The sequence below is a fragment of the Oratosquilla oratoria genome, chromosome 30 (genome assembly GCF_046742065.1).
Source record: "Oratosquilla oratoria isolate Oo_2021 chromosome 30, ASM4674206v1, whole genome shotgun sequence".
Lineage (NCBI taxonomy): Eukaryota > Metazoa > Arthropoda > Malacostraca > Stomatopoda > Squillidae > Oratosquilla > Oratosquilla oratoria.
Genome location: NC_134806.1, coordinates 27,299,477 through 27,322,391, shown reverse-complemented (window position 1 = coordinate 27,322,391; position 22,915 = coordinate 27,299,477). Strand labels below are relative to the sequence as shown.

The 22,915-nt window shown below is 38.7% G+C and overlaps 1 protein-coding gene across 3 annotated transcripts in view; it reads left to right on the top strand.

The window, feature by feature from the left end:
• The window catches only part of nompB (intraflagellar transport protein 88-like protein nompB), a 191,887-nt gene that overhangs the window by 74,264 nt on the left and 94,708 nt on the right, over positions 1-22,915 (top strand). For all 3 annotated transcript variants that reach the window (XM_076212690.1, XM_076212691.1, XM_076212689.1), the window contains exons 5-8: positions 7,115-7,310; positions 17,355-17,572; positions 20,558-20,789; positions 21,035-21,192. In XM_076212690.1, the coding sequence (XP_076068805.1) occupies positions 7,115-7,310; positions 17,355-17,572; positions 20,558-20,789; positions 21,035-21,192 (804 nt within the window). The remainder of the gene's footprint in view (positions 1-7,114; positions 7,311-17,354; positions 17,573-20,557; positions 20,790-21,034; positions 21,193-22,915) is intronic.

The window sequence follows — 22,915 nt, the reverse complement described above, 5'->3', positions numbered from 1 at the left end:
AACCACCAAGGAGTCCGAAAAACATTGGCATACATCAGGAAACATTTTCATTGGCCTCATATCAGAAAAGATGCATCATGTTACTGCAAACAATGTCACATGTGTCCTATGGTAGGCAAACCAAATCAACCCATTCCTAGAGCACCCTTACAACCTATTCTTGCTATGGGAGAACCCTTCTCCAAAATTATCATAGATTGCATAGGACCGTTACCTCCTTCAAAGAAAGGATACAAGTTCGTGTTGACAATCATGTGTCACAATACCAGGTTCACTGAAGCAATTCCACTGAGAAACATTAACCCCTTCCATACAGTGATGCCTACGTAGGCGTCATGAGGAGCAAGTGGGTACGCGAGGCTGCCATATCGGTGTCTTTATTATATTTATTGTAGTTGTATCTGCGTGACCCCCATACTCTGTAAACTGGCTTCATCATATTTTCTATGGTTATCAAAATTCACGGGTGAAAGAGAGAACGATAGATACAGCAGTGACTTTATTTTTTATAATGCGAGTATTATGACGCAACATCGTACGTCTGGCAGCTAATTCTGCCCGTGAGATTTTGGCCCGGCATGAAGTGGTTAAGTCTCAAATGGCCGTGAAGTAATTTTTTTTTTTTTTTTTTTTTTTTTTTTTTTTTTTATGGGTTTCCCCAAAGAGATACAAAGTGACCAAGGCACAAACTTTATGTCAAACCATTTTGAGCAGAGCATGAAAGGATTAGGAGTGCATCATACTGTCTCTACCCCTTACCACCCTCAGTCTCAAGGATCATTAGAATGATTCCATGGCACATCAATGTCCATGCTCAGAAAGTATGTTTTAGAAAACAGTCGTGACTGGGAAGAAGGATTACGTTTATTGATATTTACAGCCAGATCCTCCAAACAAGACAATACAGGCTATAGTCCAGCTGAACTTATTTTTGGTCATGAAGTCAGAAGACCCCTTAAAGTATTGAAAGATAACTGGCTTACTTTTGATGCCTCTGTCTCAACCACTGTACATGTAGAGAGAATGTTAGAAAGATTAAAGACAGCTTAAAACTTAGCCAAGAAAAATTTTACTCAGGCTCAAGAGAAGATGAAGAGAAAGTATGATAAGACCAAAAGTTTCATCCAAGTGATGAAATCCTCCAATATCTACTTATACAAGAAGATTCTCTTCAGAGTAGGTTTCAAGGACCATGCACCATCAAGGAGAAAGTAAGCCCTTTGAATTATAGAAACTCCGGAGAGGCAAAAGAAATTTAGGAAGTGCCATATATACTCATTGAAACTATTTCATTCCAACAAAGCCATCTTGGTTAATTTGATAAAGGAAGACAAAAGGAAATACTACTTGACACATCTTGATCTACCATTGCAGAACTCTGAAGCTTTTATGAACTTAGAGAAAAAAGTAGAACACTTAGGCTATGATAAACAGCAAGATGTTGTAAGATTAGTTCGGGATTACCCACAATTATTTTCCAATGTTCTGAGACAAAACACAGATGTAATGCATGACATCAAACTAACCTCTACCAGACCCATCAAGAAAACCCCTTACAGGTTAAATCCCAAGAAAAAGAGTATCCTTAGAGCTGAAGTAGAATCTCTAATACTACAAGGCCATCCTTCAGCCCTTGGGCTACTCCCCGTTTACTAGTGCCAAAACCAGGAGGGAAACCTAGATTAGTAGTAAATTATAGGAAGGTGAATGAGATAATGAGAGCAGACACTTATCCACTTCCTAGGATTGATGATCTTGGCTCTTCTGAATTTGTCACTTCCATAGATTTACTAAAAGGTTACAATCAAATAGCAATGCGCCCTGATGCTCAAGACAAAACAGCCTTTGTAACACCAAATGGATTATTTCAGTTTAAGGTTCTTCCTGTTGGGTTAAGGATGGTTCTGCTACCTTCCAAACAATGGTTAATAAGGTTATTTCAGGCATGATGTGATGATATTTAGCAACACTTGGAAACAACATCTAAATCTGTTGCACGAGTTCTTTGAGAGAGCTGATAAGGCTAACCTAACCATCAATTAAAAAAGAAAAAAATAATTTTGGACATCCCCAAGTATCCTACTTAGGTTTCAGAGTAGGTAATTCTGAAATATTCCCCTTTGCAGCTAAATTTCAAGCCATCAGAGACCTCCCTACACCCATGAATAGAAGAGAGATAAGATGATTACCAGGAATGGTAGATTACAATAGAAAATTCTGTCCAAATTTCTCTGATATTGCAGAACCATTGACAGATTTGTTGAGAAAAGAATGGAACATCATTTGGACAGAACATTGCCACTAAGCTTTTCAAAAATTAAAATTAATTCTTATGAATGACCCTGTCCTGCAAGGCCTAGATCCTTCAAAAACCTTCCACTTGATAACAGGCACAAGTGATGTTGCTTTAGGAGGAATGCTAATGCAGGAAACAAATGGAATATTGCATGCTTATTTCAGTAAGAAATTGAATCCCAACCAATGTAACTATGCCACAATCAAAAAAGAATGTTTGGCAGTTGTGACAGTATTACAGCATTTTGAACCATATTTACATCCATCTTTACCCATTCATTTACATACTGACCACAACCCCATAGTTTTCATAAAGAAGCTCTCAGTTTCTAAATCTAACCAGACTCACCTGAAGGAGTCTCCTGTTATAATCCTACACTCTCAACATACATCATGTAAAAGGATTAGATAATGTCCTTGATGATTCCCTATTGAGAACTGAGTTAACCCTTTAAACTCTGATGACAAGATTTTTGTCATTTGGTCAAATAAAAAAAATCATAAAACACCAAAATGTTTGAACAAACACCAGAAAAATATGACGTCAGTCCTTGCGCGGTTAAGCTGCATCAGATGATATTCGGATGTACGGGCCGGCGCAAGGCCTACCATATCCGGATTTTCATATCTACACCACAAGCGGCTGACATGAGTTGAATGGGTTTTAAAGGGTGAGGGTGTCACATCCTTAGCAGGAATAGAATCCTAAGGTTGTGCTGTGTCACACTCATGTGTAAATAAAGTTTCCGGTTTGTATTTATTAGGCATGCCTTATGTAAATATGGTGTATAGTGTATATTGTAATGTGTATTTGTTAAAATGTTAAGCATTGTGCAATACCTGTCTATTGGGGGCACACTTACACTGTCAGATGATGCCAAGTTCAGAAACATAACATAATTTGCCAGGAAAGCTTATTCTGCTTTCCCATTTTGAAGGTGTTTAAACTACTGCTTTACATGCATTTTGGCATCCCAGAAATGTAAGCTCCCACTCCCAGTCTATATAAGGTGAACCAGAGAGCAACCCAAGAGAAAGACACAGAATCAATAGAAGAAAGTCAATAGAGAAGAGAAGCAGAGCCAGAAAAAAAAACAAAAAAAAACAGAGAAGACTAGAAAAGAAGCAGATGCCCAGGATCCATCTCAATCTATGTTGAAATTATTCTACATTTGTCAACTACGACAATTCTGGTAACCAAGTCCTTTGGACTGCAACAGTTGCCCATCTCCACACGAAGACTGCAGCCTTTGTGTTTTTCTGAATTGTTTTGGACATCTCCAGACTGTTGCTGGACTAAGTGTGATTTGACACACTGTTATTTCTCAACTATGAAACATCAATCATTATCTTGTGTTCCTGACTACCAGAAGCTTCATCTACCAGAAGTTATCATGCATTAGCATCTCACCTCAAACTACCCATTTGTTCCTGAGACTGGAGAGTTGGCCAGAATGATAAAACCATTTGTGCTACTTTAGCAACTAGAATAAAGAGTTATCTACACCATAATCAAGACTTTGTTTCAATCACTTGTTCTTATGTGCTGCATACAAGAGCACACCCAGCTACTGTACTGGTAAATAATATTCCATATATATTCTCTGTAACATTTATCAATATCTTTTATTATTCTATGTCAATTTATGTTGTATGTGTTATTTTATTTGCATAATAATATTTAATTTTAATGAAGAGTTTAATTTTCCTGCCTGAACTCTCTGTCACTCGTCCAAACTGTGCATGGCCTTAACTTTTTTTTTTCTTTTCGTGTTGTGACTATCCTGGCCCAAAGGTGGGTTATGACATATATTAATGTTTTTTTTTCAACTTACAAGGGAGGTAGCCAAAGTCAAAGACATTAATTCACTACCATACATTTCATCCCCACATACCCACTCCCATTCGCCATCCTTCACTCCCTCTTTTCTAGGCTCCTCCTGGATGACAGGTCATCCCTGCATCTTGCCTACTACCCTGGGTCAGAAACAATGTAGCAAGACATAGTACATCCACACAGCAAGGCCACTTCATTTGATTGGTGACCCCCCTCTCTGTCCTCTCATGCAGAAAAAGAGATGGGGAGAAATCCCTTTGGGCTGCATCAAAATATCATTCATACATACTCCTACAACCCCCCATTCCCCACTCCTGTCCATGCATCACAGCATCATCTATACACCACCATTCTCCACTCACCCCTATCTTCTGTCTTCTCCCTTCCTTCCTCAGCAGACAATCCTCTTTTTCCCAATGCCCTTTTTACCCCATCCATCCATCTCATCCTTGGTTGCCCCCTCATGTTCACTCCCTCCATCTCTGCCTTCCACTCCTCTTTTACTATTCTTTCTTCACTCATTCTTTCCATGTGTCCAAATCATCCCAATACTATTTCATCAGCCTTATCTCCCAACTCCATCCCCGTTCTTCTCCTCACATCCTTGTTTCTCACTCTATCCAGCCTAGTAACCCCTACCATACCTTTCAAAGACATTTAAACTTTCTTCCTGTCTTATGTTTCATGTTTCTGCTCCATACAGTGTTGTTGACACAATCACCCCTTCATACAATCTCCTCTTAGCATCCATTCCCAAATGTCTATTTCTCATTGCACTTTTTAATCCCCCAAGGCATTTACTTGCTTCTCTGAATTTTCATTCTACCTCCACCTCCACTCCTCCCTTTCCTGCCACATTCACCCTCAAGTATCTAAAGCTATCCACTTCCTCCAGTGTCTTCCCCTTAGTACTCTCTTCCAATTTGCTGCCATCCTTTCCCCTTGTACACCTCATCACCTTACTTTTACCCACATTTATCTTCAACTTCCTTCTTTCACATACCCTCCCAAATTCTGTCACTAACTTCCTTAATTTGATCCTGCCACAAGTGCAGTATCATCAGCAAATGACAACTAGCTTATCTCCCATTTTTCTCCATTTTCTTTAACCATCTCCAATCCCTGACCCATTACCCTTGCATTTACTTCTCTCACCACCCCATCCATGTATAAATGGAATAGCCAAAACAACATAACACATCCCTTGCAAAATTCCACTTTTACTTTAAACCACTCACTCTCTCAATTTTTAATTCTAACACAAGCTCTACTAGTCTCATAAAAACTCTTGACTGCTCCTAACAGCTTTCCTCCTATCCTATATATCTGCAATACCTCCCACAGTACCTACTTGTCTACCCTGTCATAAGCTTTTTCCAAATCCATAATAGCCCAAAAAACATCCTTACCTTTTCCTAGAGCTTTCTCACATATTTGCCTTACTACTAGAATCTAATTCATGCAACCCCTACCTGTCCTAAACCCACACTGTTCTTCAGCAGTCATTCCCACTGTTCCTCTCCTAATCCTCTCAATCGGAACCCATAAACCTTCCCAACTACACTCAACAAACTGATCCTTCAGAAACTACTACACTCACACTTGTCCCCTTTCCCTTGTAAAGCAGAACTATACAGGCACTCCTCCAGTCCTCTGGTACTCTACTTCCTTTTAGACAATCATTAAACAACCTCACCAACCAGTCCACCATCACTGTACCTCCTTTTTTCAGGCATTCTGCATACCATCCATCTAGACCAGGTGCCTTACCTGCTCTCATCATCTTAATAACTGCCTTCACTTCATCTTTCCTTATTTCTCTTCCATTTTCCTCACTCATCATGGTAATTTTCTTAGCATTTCCCAGTGCAAACCTTTCCCTCCCTATCCTCCTTCACATTTAGCAATTCCCTAAAATACTCTTCCCATGTTGTTCCTCTTACTGCTGTGTCTTCCATTATCATCTCTCCATCTGCACCTTTTACCTTTTCCTCTCTACTTGATTCATTTCCCCTTTCTCTCTTAATTTCCTTCCAAAACATCTTTTTATTACCTTCAAAATTTTCTGTCATACTCTTACCCCATTTCACATTTGTATATACAGGAGTGCAGTGCTGCCAAAGCTTGCTGGAGCACTGCTCTGGTACCTCTGCTCTTTTTTCTTGATTTGCTTGATAATTATATATATTTTGTGATAATTAGTGAGTGTTAATATGAAGTACTTAATCATCTTGTGACATACAGTGGACAAAAGAATATAGAAACATGATAGAGATGGCAGGCCCTCTAGAGCCCTGGCACATATAAGATTGGCACAGTACCCCTGCATATCTACATACTAAAAGCCCTTTTCCTCCTTATAAGGGGTGGCTGAGTCAAAGCATATATCTATACTACACTCATTCCACATCCATCCAAAACTGAGTCATTGCTCCTCCCATCTAGCATCTTGTAGATGAAGGGTCCTGTCCTGTCCCCCACCACACCACTTGGGTCAAAGATAATGCAGTGAGCTATAGGGAATGACAGGCTTAAAAAAAAAGAAAAATGGAACTTGTGAATAAAATTAAGAATGAGGTGGATGGATGGAGTCAAGGAAGGAAGAGATGGTATAGAAAACAGGAATGAATGGAGAGTGGTCATAAATGGATGAAGAGTGTATATTTCTTGAGAAAATGGGAGTTGGGGTTGGTATGTCTTGAAGCAGTGGGGGTAAACCAGCTCCAGCTGTTGAGCCCTCCTCTGGAAGTGCTGTGTCTTGCTGCGCTGCCTGTAGCCTGAGCATTGTGTCAGGTGACAGAGATAGCCCGTCATCCATAAAGTGCTAAGATTGGAGGGATACTGGGTTTCTGGATATTTATGCTTTGACTTGATCACTCCCCTTATAAAGAAGTAAAAGATCATTTGGTATCAGTATATATTATTTATTTATTTTTATGTATTTGTTCATTTATATATTTCATTATTTATTTATTCTCTTAGCCCTGAAGAAAAGATAAAATCCCTTGAAAGACGAGTGATGGAACTTATTGAAGAGTCATGCATGGCAGCTTCAAGGGGAGAATTAAAGTTAGCATTAGATCGTGCCAAAGAAGCTTCCAGCAAGGAGCGTTCACTCATCCGTCAGCGTGAACAAGCTGGACTCTCTGATGGGCACAACTTGGATCTTACCTTCTCAGTATGTATTACCTAACTATATTTGCTTTATTGTAGTATACAGGAAGGGAGCTATACTTGTAGGATCCTGTCTCTCATTCTCCAGTTAATTATGATACCTTGTTTTAGATTTATGTATTGATCTCCATTTCTCCATCTATATGCCAAAAAGCTTCTTCCCCCTTATAAGGGAGATAGCCAGACAAGGCATACACCTACCCTCCATCCATCCCTGTGTGGTTCTAGTTTGTATTATATTATATTCTATGTTAACCCAGAAGTTTACACATCTATATGGGAATTTTTTTTTTATATCCTTTAGACACATGGTCTTTTTGAACTTGTTCCTATGACTTTGTGATGCCTTCTTATCTCAGATCAAGAGATATTCTCTGTCAACTTTGTCCCCTCCTATTAATAATATGAACACTGCAGTTAAGTTCCCTCTTTCTCTTCGATCCTTTAACAATGGCAGGGTTAGTGTCTCAAGTCTCTCCTTGTATGTTTTATCTGCAAGGCTAGGAATCATTTCACCTAGTTGTATTTTAAGGGAGAGGGGAGCTAAGCTCATGGTGTCCCATCTTTGTATCTCTCCATATCGAGTTTGCTCTTAAATTCTTGTATTGTTTTTGCACACACTGTTTTTTCATCCAAGGCTAGTAGACATAATACAATAAAGGGACAGATGGGTGGACTGTGCTTTTCTAGATTTACAAAAGGCATTTGATAAGGTGCCACACAAAAAACTAATAAGAAAACTTGAAACAACAGGAGGTGTACAAGAAAAATTAATGAAATGGATGAAAGATTTCTTGAACAGGAGAAAAATTAGGGTGGTAGGCTCTGATAATGTTTGCCATATATATAAATGACATGGATGAAGGTATTGGCTGTTATATGAACTTCTTTGCAGATGACACAAAGTTACTAAAGAAAATAAGTACAGAGAAAGACTAAGAATCACTTCAAAGAGATCTGGACAAAGTCTGGAAATGGAGTTTAAAGTGGGAAGTGAACTTCAACATCAAGAAATGTAGTATAATTAAGTTTGGAAAAAGTAAGAATAGAGTATCAGGGCAATATAAGGTTGGTATAAAAGAAGTAAAAAAAGTTAGCTCGGAAAAGGACCTAGGAGTAATTATTAATCAAGGTTAATGTGGATGAAGGTGAAACTGGGAAAGAAGATGTAGGTTTTTGTAAGTGCATATGGACCTGGTAGTGAGAAGAGTGTAGAAGAAAGGGAGGCTTTTTAGATAGATTTAAATGAGTGCATAGAAGGATTAGGGAGGAACGTCTCAGTGTAGTAGTTTTGGGAGACCTTAACCACTTCACTCCGGGACTTAAATCTCGCGGGCAGCAGCCAATGCCAGCCGTACGACGTGTCGTAATAATACTCGCATTATAAAATATAGTCACCGCTTATATCGATCGTTCTCTCTTTCACCCGTGGATTTTGAAAACCATAGAGAATGGGATTCAGTGCATATTAGGGAGAATGTAAAAATGCAGGGGTGACTACAATAAATATAATCAAGACACCAATATGGCAGCGTCGCGAATCCACTTGCTCCTCATGACGCCTACGTGTGCGGCACCGTATGGTAGGGGTTAATGCTAGGGTAGGAAATGAACCAATAGATGGAGTGGTTGGGAAATGTGGAGTTCCAGTTGTAGTGAAGAGTTGATGATGGAGATGTGTCTAGAAGAGAGTTGATGATGGCAAATACAGTGTTTAGGAAGAAAGTCAGGCATAAGTACACATGGGAGAGGGTGGTGGATGGAAGGGTGGTAGATAGAGCATTAATGGACTTTGTAGTGGTGAACAGGAATGTAATAGGAAGAGTTAAGGATGTTCATATTCTAAGGGGAGAGAGTGGGGGAATATCAGATCATTTTTTAGTGGAAGGTAAGTTGAGAGTAGAGGATAAATGGAGAAAGAGGAAAAGGACAAAAGGTAGGGAGGTGCTTAGAGTGTTTTTCCTGGATACCATGGACCACAATGCACTTACCTTTGTCAACTGTATCTCTCACCCAATTTTCCTTTTCTTTAATTACTTTCATAACTGTTTCTTTTGTGTTTTCCTCCATCTGCTTTTGTACTATTTCTCTAAAGCATATTTTTTTATTTTCCTGTTCTTGTTTCCATTGATTTTTTATTTCAATGAGGTCTGTTTCTTTGATTGACTTCCACCTTTCCGGTCACTACTTCTAATTGCTCTTTGACCTTTTTCAGTTCATCATTTTTATTTTTTGTCTTCATTTTTCTCCCCGTCTTCTCCTTTTCTGCATGAGGGGACGGAGAAGGGGGGTCGCTGAATTTATGAAGCGGCCTTGCTGTGGATGTGCTGTGTCTTGCGACACTGCTTCTGACCCAGGGGAGTGGACAGGATGCAGGGATGACCCGTCATCCAGGAGGTGCCAAGATAAGAGGGAGGGAGGAGGGTGGAGGGGAGTGGAATATATAGGAAATGGAATGGGTGGGAGTGGTTTCTATGCCTTTTTCTTTGTGGCTACCCCCCATGTAGGGGGAAAAAGCCTTTGGTATATGTATGTATGTATTTTTCATTCTCTCGTTTTCTCTTTTAGGATTTCAATTTCGCTCTTTAGGTCACTTAGTTCTTTGATCGTTTACTCATTACTCTTATGCAAAGTAATCAATTATCTATGTACAGCTCGGTAGTCTAATTTTAAATCTATAATTTCTTCCATTAAGTCATTTATTTCACGATTTCTTAATGCATTACTATATCTAATTTCTCTTTCTATATCTAAGTTTTTTCCTATTTCACCTGGGTTTCTGTGAAACCCTGAGAAAAAGTTACTTTCCCACCTTTGGTTTTTCCTCAGAGTATCAATTACACAAGGGCATTTGGGGATGACACCTCTAGGACTTTCCGTCTAATCCTATTTTTGTCAGTTCATTTGTTATTCTTTCTTCTATATCTTTCTCCATTTTGTGTAAAACTATACTTATTTTAAGAACTGGAAAAACTGGAAAAACTTTTACCGGTCATATGGGTACCATAGTTCACCCATCCCGCACAATAACAACTGGTTTCCTTTATTGTCGGTGATGAAACCACTAGATAGACGCACTCAACGCAGCACTTCCTCTCGCTTCGATGTCTGGATGATGTGTTTGAGATGAGGTGTCTGAGAAGTATGATGGGGGGTTACTAGGCTGGATAGAGTGAGAAATGAGGTGAGGAAGAGAACAGGAGTGGAAAGGGAGTTGGGAGATACATACATACATACATATACCAAGGCTTTTTCCCCCTTACAAGGGGGGTAGCCAAAAAGAAAAAGGCATAAAATCATTCCCACCCATTCCATCCCTGAATACACTCCACACCCCTCCACCCTCCCTCTTATCTTAGCACCTCCTGAATGACGGGTCATCCCTGCACCTTGTCCACTGCCCTGGGTCAGAAGCAGTGTCGCAAGACACAGCACATCCACAGCAAGGCCGCTTCATTAAATCGGCGACCCCCCCTCTCCATCCCCCCATTGCATAAAATGAGAGGACGGGGAGAAATCCCTTCAGGCTGCGTCAAATTTTGCTCACACATACTACCTCACCCCCCATCCACCCGCCCATTCCACCTCATGCTATCACAACATCATCCATATACAACCATTCTCCAATCACCCCTCTCTTCTGTCCTCTCCTGTCCTTCCTCAACAGACATTCCCCTCTTCCCCAAAGCCCCCTTCACCCCATCCATCCACCTCATCCTAGGACGCCCCCTCATGTTCTCTCCCTCCACATCTGCCTTCCACACCTCTTTTACTAGTCTTTCTTCACTCATTCTTTCCATGTGTCCAAACCATCCTAATATTCTTTCATCAACCCTATCTCCCAACTCCCTTTCCACCCCCGTTCTCCTCCTCACCTCCTCATTTCTCACTCTATCTATCCTAGTAACCCCCATCATACTTCTCAGACACCTCATCTCAAACACATTCAAACTCCTTCTCTCTTCTTCTCTTATGTTCCATGTTTCTGCCCCATACAGTGCTGTTGGCACAATCACTCCTTCATACAGTTGGGAGATAGGGTGGATAAAAGTATTGGGATGGTTTGGACACATGGAAAGAATGAGTGAAGAAAGACTAGTAAAAGAGGAGTGGAAGGAGTGAACGTGTGGGGGCGACCTAGGACGCGATGAATGGATGGGGCAAAAGGGGCTTTGGGGAAGCGGGGAATGTCTGTTGAGGAAGGATGGGAGAGGACAGAAGACAGGGGTGAATGGAGAATGGTTGTATATGGATGATGTGATCCATGAGATGGAATGGGTGGGGGATTGGGGGTGAGGGAGTATGTGTAAGAAAAAATTTGATGCAGCCTGAAGGGATTTCTCCTCGTCCTCTCCATTTCTGCATGAGGGGACAGAGAGGGGGGATCACTGATTTAATAAAGCGGCCTTGCTGTGGATGTGCTATGTCTTGTGACACTGGTTCTGACCCAGGGCAGTGGTCAAGATGCACTGATGACCCATTATCCAGGAGGTGCCAAGATAAGAGGGAGGGAAGAGGGTAGAGGGGAGTGGAGTGTGATAGGGATGGAATGGGTGGGAATGGTTTTATACCATTGATTTTTGGCTACCTCCTGTGTAAGGGGGAAAAAGCCTTTGGTATATGTATGTATGTATATAGAAAGAATCCAAAGAGCAGTGACAAAGATGGCACCGACATTTTCAAAATTGACATACAAACAAAGATTGTCCAAACTGGAACTGACAACCCTGGAACAAAGAGGAGAAAGAGGAGATCTACTGGCTATTTACAGAATCATGAAAGGTATGGAAGTCCTTGATAGAGAAGATTTATTAAAGTGGGACAGAAGAAAAACAAGAGGGCATGAAAAGAAACTCAAAAAGGATAGTTAAAGAAGAGATCTGAAGAAAGAATATTTTTCAACACAGAGTGATAGATGTTTGGAACAAATTGGACAAAAAAATAGTATGTGCAAAAACCATACAAAAATTTAAGAACAAACTAGATGTTGAGAAATATAAAGATGGGTCACGACAAGTATAGCTCCCTTACCGTATAATACAACTAGGTAAATACAACTAGGTAAATATATCCACCATTCTGTGGGGAAAGCTGTTCTTTTTCAGATCCTTTTATAATTGTCCTTTTTAAGCTTCTTTCCTTGTCCTCTTGTGTTTCTTTCATCCCAATTTAGTAAGTCTTCTCTGTCAAGGAATTCCATGCCATTTGTAATTCTATAGATGGTCAATAAGTCACCTCTTTTTGTTCCAGAGTTGACAACTCCAATTTTAACAGTCTGTCTTCATATGGGAGTTTTGATAGTTCTGGAGTCATCTTTGTAGCTGCTCTTTGGATTCTCTCAATCTTCTTTATATCTTTTTTTATTAGGTGACCAAAGTGTCGCTGTGTACTCCAATTTAGGCCTTATCATTGTGACTATTATTTTCTTTACCATTTCTACATCCAAGTAAAAGCCACTTTTATTGCTCTTAGTAAGTTGTAGGTTTTGCTGACAGTCTTGTTTATATGTATGTCAGGGGACATATCTTTTGTGATAATCACTCCCAGGACTTTTTCAGATCCCTCTTTCTTAACTTCTTTTTCACCAGTTTTATATCTTCCAGATATCCTTCTTTTACTTTTTCCAAACTCCATTATACTATATTTTTTAATGTTGAATTTCACTTCCCACCCCTGACCCAATTTCCAAACCCTGTTTAGATCTCTAATGATTCACAGTCCATTTCAGTACTCACTTTCTTTAACAGTTTTGCTTCATCTGCAAAGAAGCGTATATAACATTCCACTTCTTTGTCCATGTCATTCACATAGATGACAAATATTATTGGAGCCAGCACTGATCCTTGTGGGACTCCACTAATTACCTCTTCCCATGTAGAAGTCTTCTCTCTGAGTACTACCCTTATTTTTCTTCCATGCAAAAAGTCCTTCATCCACTTCAGTATTTACCTTGTATCCCACCTATAGTCTCCATCTTTCTTAAAAGTTTTTGTAAGGGACTTTATCAAAAGCTTTTTGTAGATCTAGGAAAGTGCAATCAGCCCATCCATCCCTTTTCTGTATTATGTCTTGTAGCCTTGAGTAAAAGCAGATCAAATTTATTGTACATGATCTTCCCTGTCTGACTCCAAATTGTCTCAGATTTAGTATATTGTTCTCCAGATGTTTTATCCATCTACTTTTATAACTTTTTCACAGATTTTTGCTACTGTGCTTGTAAGGGAAACTGGTCTGTAATTTGTTGAGTCTTCTTTATTTCCTCCTTTATAGATTGGCACAATATCAGCATTTTTCCAGTCTTGTGGCATTTTTCCTTCTTTGAGTGAACAACATATATATATTTTGTCTACTAGTTCTTATTTACATTCTTTTAATGTCCAATTTGCTATTCCATGTGGGACATGTGATTTTCTGACATCGAGGTTTGTTATTTGATCCATTATTTCTTTCTATGTTATTATTATTTCCTTCATGGGGGTGGTTCCCTTCTCTCCCTTCAACCTGTAGATTTTTTCTCTAGTGAAAACTGACTTAAAATGTTTGCACATAACTTCTGCCATTTTGGTATCTTCTGTGTATTTGGTGTTCCCTTGGCATAATTTCACGATTTCCTGCTTGTTTTTCAGTTTCCCATTTACATATCTATAGAATAGTTTTGGCTGATCTTTACATTGATCTATTATGTCTTTCTCATATTTACACTCCCCTACATATTTTCATGTATTTGTTCCTTTGGTTAACATATGATTGCCACTTTCTATGTTTCTTGTCTTTTCTTCATCTCTTCCAAGCTTTGTCTCTTCTATCTTTCCCTTTACTGCACCTTTTATTAAACCAACACTTTATGTACTCCCTTTCTTGTTTTTTGCTTTAATACATATTTTTCCACTTTATAAATCTTCATCAGAATCATTCATTTTTCTTCCACATGTGTTTCATCTTTGTAGAATTTTTCCCAGCTTGCTTCAAGAAAAGAATTCTTAAGTTTCTCAAAGTCAGCTTTGCCATACAGTCTGCCCTTTCTGTGTTTCTCATTTCTCTCTATATATATTTCCTCTTTTAATTCTAACTCAAGTAGTATATGGTCACTCTTTGCAATTGGTGTCTTGTAATAAATTTTGTCTACTATTTCAGGTTCTGATGTAAATATTAAATCTAGTCTAGATGGTTCTTCATTATTTCTAAATCTAGTGCTCTCCTTTACCCATTATTTCTAAGTCTAGTGCTCTCCTTTACCCATTGTGTCATTGTATGTTCCATGGTCATGTCAAGTAATATGTTTCCCCATTGATCTCCACCTTTCACTGTCATCTCTTCCCAACATATTTCTTTGCAGTTAAAGTCACCCATGAGGATTGCATTACTTCCATCCATCAGCATCTCGTTTAATGAAGATTTAGTATCATTTAACATTTTGAAGTGATCTTTCTCTGTCCAAGACCCTGTTTTTGGGGGTACATAAATCAATGCAAAATTTCTGCTTTTCATGTCACTGTCTTCCACTTTTATTGTGATCATCTCTACCCTGTTCACTCCATATGTAACTTTTGTCACATTTAACCTCTTCAATACAAGTCAAATTCTTGCGCGCAGCATTGGATGCTTCATGTACGATTCATCTTACTACTCATGTTATAAGATATAGTCACTGCTGTATTACTTGTTGTCTTTCACTCTGAGTAATAATAAACACAGAAATTGGGATCAAACTGGTTCACAGAATTCGAGGGTCACTCAACTACAACTACAAAATAAATATAATCAAGATGCCGATGTTAGCAGTCTCGTATACCCACTCACACATCATGACGCCTACATAGGCGTCATCGTATTGAAGAGGTTAAGTTTTTCTTAACCAGGAACATGACTCCTTCACCCTGTTTCTCCTCCCTATTTCTAAGCCATTGATTATATAATCCATGTCCAACACTGTTTGGTACTAGTGGACCTCTTAATTTTGTCTCCACAATTCCCATTATGTCTGGTTTAGCTTCTAATAGATAATCGTTGAGTTCATTCAATCCTGAGATCAAACCATTTATATTTGTATACGCCAATTTCAATTTTCCACACCCTCCATGTCGTTCTCTGAATCTTTTGTTTTTCTTGAGTATACAATTTTTTCAGTCTCATATCTAACACTCTCCAATAGAACTGCGTTTTTCCGATCTCTGTTCTCTTCTCGTTTTTTTCTTTAGCTTCATTTCTTAATGTCCTAAATTCTTCCCTTTCCTCGTCATTCATGTCTCTTTTTATCCATAAATTCTTAGTGTTTACTTCTTGCCAATTTTCCTGTTCTTATTAAAATTTCTTCTACTGCCACTTGTGACCTTAATTTAATCTTTATTGGTAAACTTTTTCCTTCTACATATTTACCTAATCTGTGCACTTCTATTTCCTTGTCTATTTCTTGGTCACTATCCTGTACTTTTAGAACACTTTTTGCCAATTCTTTGTCCTCTTTTTCTCTCTGGAACCAATTTTGGTTATGTTTTTCCTTTAAACCATAAATTACTATACATTTTTTCTTGTCTACTGTGTCTCTTACTAAGTTTTCTTTTTGTTTGATTACCTTGATAACTGCATCTTCGGCCTTCTCCTGCATCTGTTGACGAACTGTTTCTTTGAAAATTACTTTATCTTCTTCCTTGTCCTTTTTCCAATCGTTCCTAAGTTGTTGTAATTCATTTTCTCCTATGCTTTTTCCAGCTTCCATGGTCATTGTTTTAATCTTTTCATCTACCTCTTTCCTTATGGTCTCATTATTTGCATTTTCATTTTTTTTTTTTCTTTCAATTTATTGTTTTTGCCTTTCAGTTCTGCCAGCTCCTTTTTTAGTACCCTAATTTCTTTTCATTTCATTGTTCACTTTCTTTAAGACTACCACTTCATTATATAAGTTATTATTTGTCTTCCATAAATCATTTGTTTCTCTTCTCTATGCATTGTTCATATTTCACACATCCCTCTCTATGTCTAAAATTCTACTAAAGAGCCTTCTTTTGTGTCCTGTAAATTCTGAAAAATTATGTTCCTCACCACTGTCAAATAAGAACCTTTTAGTACCTCTTGGTGATCTCAAGTTAGGGTTTATATTCTGTTTTGGTTTTACACTAGCAGGCCATTCTGCATATCATGTTTACATATGTTCGTGATGGTTGGCCATCTTGGGAAACTTCCGTCCTGTTACTTTCCTCAATTTCCCTTCTATTTCTCACTTTTTATATTATGAAAAATCATTTCGGGTGTCCACAAGCACTCCTTCTCCCTTGATTTATACACTAGGTAATCTATAATTGAAGCACACTTGTGTCATTCCTTAAGTATTTGTATTTCACTAGAGCACCAAGTAATATGTATTGTTAGTACTATTTGCATTCTCATGATCTTGCTTATATCTTTCACTCTGTGTGGGAACAATACCACTGCTGCATATTCCAGTCTCTGATGGATTGGGGTCTGATTTTTTTTCATCATCTTTTTATCCATGAAGTGAAAAGTCACCTTTATATTCTTCAGTAATCCTTATGTTTTCCCCACAATCTTAGTGTTATGTTTGTCAAGTGACAGGTTATCTCTTAACCTGGTCTTTCACCTTGCTCTTTATATCTCTTCCTGATCTTTCTCCAATTTTACCTTTGTAATTGTCTTGCACTACAAAGTCCTCTGTGAGGGACACCGTCCTAGCCTCCCAATAAGAGGAAGTTTGTGATGTTAAATCATATCATCATCATCATCATCATCAATTGTCTCACTTCCAATTGGTCAGTTCACCAATGGTCTGTCTAAGCAAGAGCCTATTTCCAAATTTCAGTACTGTATTTTCTAGTGTTGAAATTAATTTTCCACTGTTGGCTGCAGGCTTGTGTGTTATTGTTTCGCAAATGCCTACAGTTCTCATCTCTCACTAATCTCATGATCTTACATCATCCACAAACATATTAATGTAGCTTGTTGTACCATCCATCATTGTATTTACAAGAGTGACTATGATGTTCTCTTGGGATTTAATTGCCTTTCATAATACCCACCAATATTTTGCTTTCAGGTCTTGTTTAACTTGGCCAATCAATATGCTGCGAATGATATGTATACTGAAGCCCTTAATACTTACCAAGTTATTACAAAAGATCGTATGTTCAATAACTCTGGCAGACTGCGAATGAACATGGGAAATATATACTACCGGATGGGTCAGTACAACAAAGCCATCAAGTTTTATCGGATGGCACTTGATCAAGTACCCAACACACACAAGAGCATGAGGTAAGGAGCAGCAGATATTATGGTCATTGTATTTAAGGGGGTTAACTCTCATTTCGGTGATTCGCTCGATCGGATTATGCATTTCTGGTCCTCCCAACCTTATTTTTTTATGTAAGACAATGGAAATTTAACACAATGTACAGGGAAATGGGATGCATCTGTGACAGAAATTTAATTGAAATACATTGAGAACTTTTTACACAACAGACGATTTACTTGCAATTTTGAGTTATTTTTGAAATAACGTTTATTTTTTCAAAAGTATGAGAATAATGATTTCCTTTGGTGTACAGTTAGTAGACATCCAGATGTACCTAAACTAGTATACAGGTAAACGTCGACTTACGATGGCATTAGGTTTCGATAGAGCCATCGTAAGACGATCTCATCGTAAGTCGATCCCCACTCTGTTCCGTGGTCACTGTACCTAGCCTACCTGTATATTAACCACCAGAGATACTGAATATAGCCTATTAAACATGTACAGTAGTTTATTTAATTATTTTTATACTTTTTACCATATTCAAACACTATAATATGTATTTTCAGTACGGAACTTAAATCTCGCGGGCAGCAGCCAATGCCAGCCGTACGATGTGACGTAATAATACTCGCATCATAAAATATAGTCACCGCTTATATCGATCGTTCTCTCTTTCACCCGCGAATTTTGAAAACCACAGAGAATGGGATTTAGGGCACATTTGAGAGAATGTAAAAAACACAGGGGCGACTACAATAAATATAATCAAGACGCCGATATGGCAGCGTCGCGAATCCACTTGCTCCTCATGACGCCTACGTGTGCGGCACCGTATGGAAGGGGTTAAATTATCATATCGTCGTCGTCGTCGTCGTCATCGTAAAGTCGAACAATCGTAAGTCGCGGCCATCGTAAGTCGACGTTTACCTGTACTCGTAATTATAAGTGAAAAAGAAAGAAAGTCAGCCTTACAGCAAATTATAAAAAAAAAAAAATCACAACTTTAAAAAACTGTCAAAAATATATATCAAGTAGGTTAAGAATGAATTTACTAGTTTCGTTAGATATAAGTATCACAATCATTTTCCAACAAGAATGATCAAAATTGCTTATTTACACATGAAGTTATAGTTACTTTTGTGCGAAAAAACTAGTTTTGAGAAAATAGCACATTTATGTTTATATATTCACTACTCCATAAAAGTGCCTCCAAAGAGTATCAAATACACATATCTACTTGCATAATCCTTTGACCATTTCTGGGAAGTAAGCAGCAGATGTTCATTACATTTCTTTTCTACCCATGCCAGCTGAGAATTGTGACAATCCTAACCTTCCATATCCTTCACATAATGAATGGTGCACATGCATTACAATCCCTTTGCTAAGGTGAGTATTCTTGCTTTTATTTAGTTATGGAGTAGTGAATTTATAAACAAGAAATGTATAAAACAGGATAGCATGTGGAGAAATGACGCACGCATACACTGAACCCTTTTTCGATCGCACTGAGTGTGGTGACTACTGCCTAACCTATCATACAACAATATCAGAGTATAAAATTCTCAAAAAAAAAAACACAAAACAAACGACAAAATACAAGGAAAACAAACTATAGCAAAGAAAGGGGCGTGGCTGACGGGCGGACCTTTAAATCTCTGGCCCTTTAAACCCGCCATTACCTGAGAAGGGTGGCGTTATACGTCTGGAAACCAGTCCCGCGGTGTTCAGGGACACCACACCAGTCCACACACGAAGTTTGACAAAATCGAATATTTTTCACCGAAATGAGAGGCAACCCCCTTAAACTGCCACATCTGTGTTCAGGTCACTAACCTGCATGAAAACAATACCAACACAGAATTAGCCTGGCACTAAACATCAGTTGCTATGGATCCACCAAACAGAGGGTGTAGAGGTTCTAATGACTTAACTGGTCTGCACTCAGTCTTTCTAGACAGTAACACAAGATCTCTTCATTGGATGACTTGTGGGATGAACCAGTGGCTGTGACTAGTTTTTTGCAGGGCTGCAAATCTCCTTAAAGAGAACTGGAGTAACAGATTGATTAATTTATTGTTTTTGCCAGTTTATAATACTGTATACAGAAATGTAAGTACTTTTGAGGGCTCTTGTGAGCTCCCATCTTTCATCTCTTTTTCTCCATAGATCAAAATTAGTTTTAAATTCATTTATAGTTTTAGATTGGACTTTGTCTTCTTTTACTTCCTGACAGAGAAAATGAACAAGATAATAGACATACTAAAATCATTTGCAAACATGAGGTTTGGACAGTAAAAAGAAACTCTAATACTCTATAAACTCTATAAAAATTATGGAGAACCATACTCAACTATGCTTCCACAGCATGGTTCCCAATAGTTAGGAAAACAGACTATGCTTACAATCCATACAAAATAAAACATGGGGAATGATAACTGGAAGCACCAAAACCATCCCAGTGAAACATCTGCACATAGAAGCAAAATTTTTTCTCATAGAACATAACAGGAAAATGATAAGGACATAGTTCTGTGTATGAGCCATGAACCCTACTCACATATCTCATTACACCACGCAACCACAACTAACTGGATGTAACAAAATTTTGAACCAGCAGCATATTACTCAGACATCTACAAGAACCTTCCACCTGCACCATACAACACCCATAATAAAAACATTGATACTCAGATCACAATACAAGCACTTCATGACCAACCACCCTTTTTCATCAAATTCTTTCAGATAGAAAAATCCCAACCAAGATAAGCAAGAACCACACTAGTATGACTGTGTTCAGCTTACCATCTGGCAGTAGAAAAGTACCAACACAAAATAGGTCTGGTTATAGAAATAAAGTACCCTAGATGCAACTACCACACAGAAGACACTGAACACATATTACACTGCTCCTCCCCAGCCATTCCCATTACTTAGTAGCCATGAATCTCCTGCAAGAGAAACCTGGGGCAACAGATTAATTGGTTGATTTTTCCAAGGATCAAGATGATGCACAATATTGGTTTAGTCTTTGTGCAAATGGGTCAGTACTCTGAGGCATGCACCAGCTTTGAGTACATCATGCAGGAGGATGCCAACTTCAAGACAGGACTCGACCTTGTCACTTGCTACTATGCTCTTGGTGATAAGGAGAAAATGAAGAGAGGGTTTCTGAAGCTCTTAGAGTGCCAGTTGGATATTGATGATGATGAAAAATACACAGCTAGCTCAGTAAGTTTTAATAGTCATACTGTACTAGGGAATATAAACATAAAAACTCCTGTATTTGTCAATAGATTTGTGATTCTGGTAACAGCTATATAGTTCATTCAAAGCTAAAATGTATATCAGAAAAAAGAAAATAATTTCCTCATTATAGATACTAAATTGTTGTAGAGGAAATTAAAACTAATATGTATTTGGTTAAGTATTCCATGGTCTTATATTTTTCGGCATTGATTTTTATTTGTTTATAGGATGATACCCATGCCAATCTGATTTTGGAAGTCATACGAAATGATTCTCTGAGGAAAATGGAGCGTCAAATGAAAGAGGAAGCAGAAAGGTCCATTCTCACTGCAGCCAAACTCATTTCACCTGTTATTGAGACCACGTTCAGTGCTGGCTACAACTGGTGGGTGTACTGTATGGTTTGATTTTCAGCATGAACAGAATTTACTCATCCTTAACACTTATTTACCTACATACCAAAAGGCCTTTTTCCCCTGAGAAGGAGGGTGGCCAAGTCAAAGCATACATGTATCCTACACCTGTTCCATATCCATCGAAAACCAAAACCTATTTGTTGTTCCTACCATTGTATCATCTCATGGATGAAGGGTCATCCCTGCCCTCCACCACACTGCTCATCAAGACATAGTAGTTCCACAGCAGGTCCTATAGCTTTAAGCAGGTTTACCCCCACTTGGAAGTGGCTAAGTCAAAGGATAGACTAAAGCTGATGGTGGTGGAGTTTTGGGAAGAAGTGTGAGAGGAAAAATTGAAAGTAAATGTAGATTAAAGTAGGATACGCGTACCAATGGAGACGCACTTGCCCTATGCAGACGCATTTGACACACAAAAAAATTCTACCTGCCGATGGTGAATAGATAGGAGCATAATTATAGGCTCAAAAAATCACTTAACTATCCCCTCATAATGTGACATAGTCTTACCTTCCTAATCCAAATAGGTATGTGACTGCAGGAGATGAAATAAAAAAAAGTACTGTTTTTGAAAGAATCTCTATGAAAACCTAAGATTTTTTTTTTTTTTTTTTTTTTACATGAGTGCATAGAGGATTTAGGGAGAAATATCAATGTAATAGTACTGGGAGACCTTAACCACTTCACTACGGGACTTAAATCTCGCGGGCAGCAGCCAATGCCAGCCGTACGAAGTTTCGTAATAATACTCGCATCATAAAATATAGTCACGGCTTATATCGATTGTTCTCTCTTTCACCCGTGAATTTTGAAAACCACAGAGAATGGGATTAAGAGCAGATAAGAGAGAATGTAAAAACACAGGGGCGACTACAATAAATATAATCAAGACGCCGATATGGCAGCGTCGCGAGTCCACTTGCTCCTCATGATGCCTATGTGTGCGGCACCGTATGGAAGGGGTTAATGCTAGGGTAGGAAATGATCCAATTGATGGAGTGGTTGGGAAATGTGGAGTTCCAGGAAAGAATCGTAGTGGAGAGTTGATGGTGGAAATGTGTCTAGAAAGAGAGTTGATGATAGCAAATACAGTGTTTCGGAAGAAAGTCAAGCATAAGTACACATGGGAGAGGGTGGTGGATGGAAGGGTGGTAGATAGAGTGTTAATGGACTATGTAGTGGTAAATAGGATTATGATAGGAAGAGTTAAGGATGTTCATGTGCTAAGGAGAGAGAGTGGGGGAAATATCAGATCATTTTTTGGTGGAGGAAGGTAAGTTGAGAGTGGAGGATAGATGGAGGAAGAGGAAAGGGACAAAAGGTAGGGAGGTGCTTAGAGTGAACTCTTTAAATGAAAAGGAAAAGGAGAAGGAGTACAAGAAGAAGCTGAGGGAGGAGTGGGAGGGAGTGAAGGATAGAGTAGAGCTAGGTGTGGAGGAGGAATGGGGATGGTTCAAGGAGGGAGTCATAAAGTGTGCAAGGATGGTGTGTGGAACAAGAAGGACAGGGGGAAATAGAAGTAAGGGTAGTGAATGGTGGGATGAGGGAACAAAGAAGGTTGTAGAAGAGAAGAAGCGAGCTTTCACAGATTGGTTACAAAATAGGACGAGGGAGTCATATGAGAGGTACAAAGAAAAGAAAAGAGAAGGAAAGCAAAAGTTAAAGGAGGCAAAGAGGAGAGCAGATGTGAAA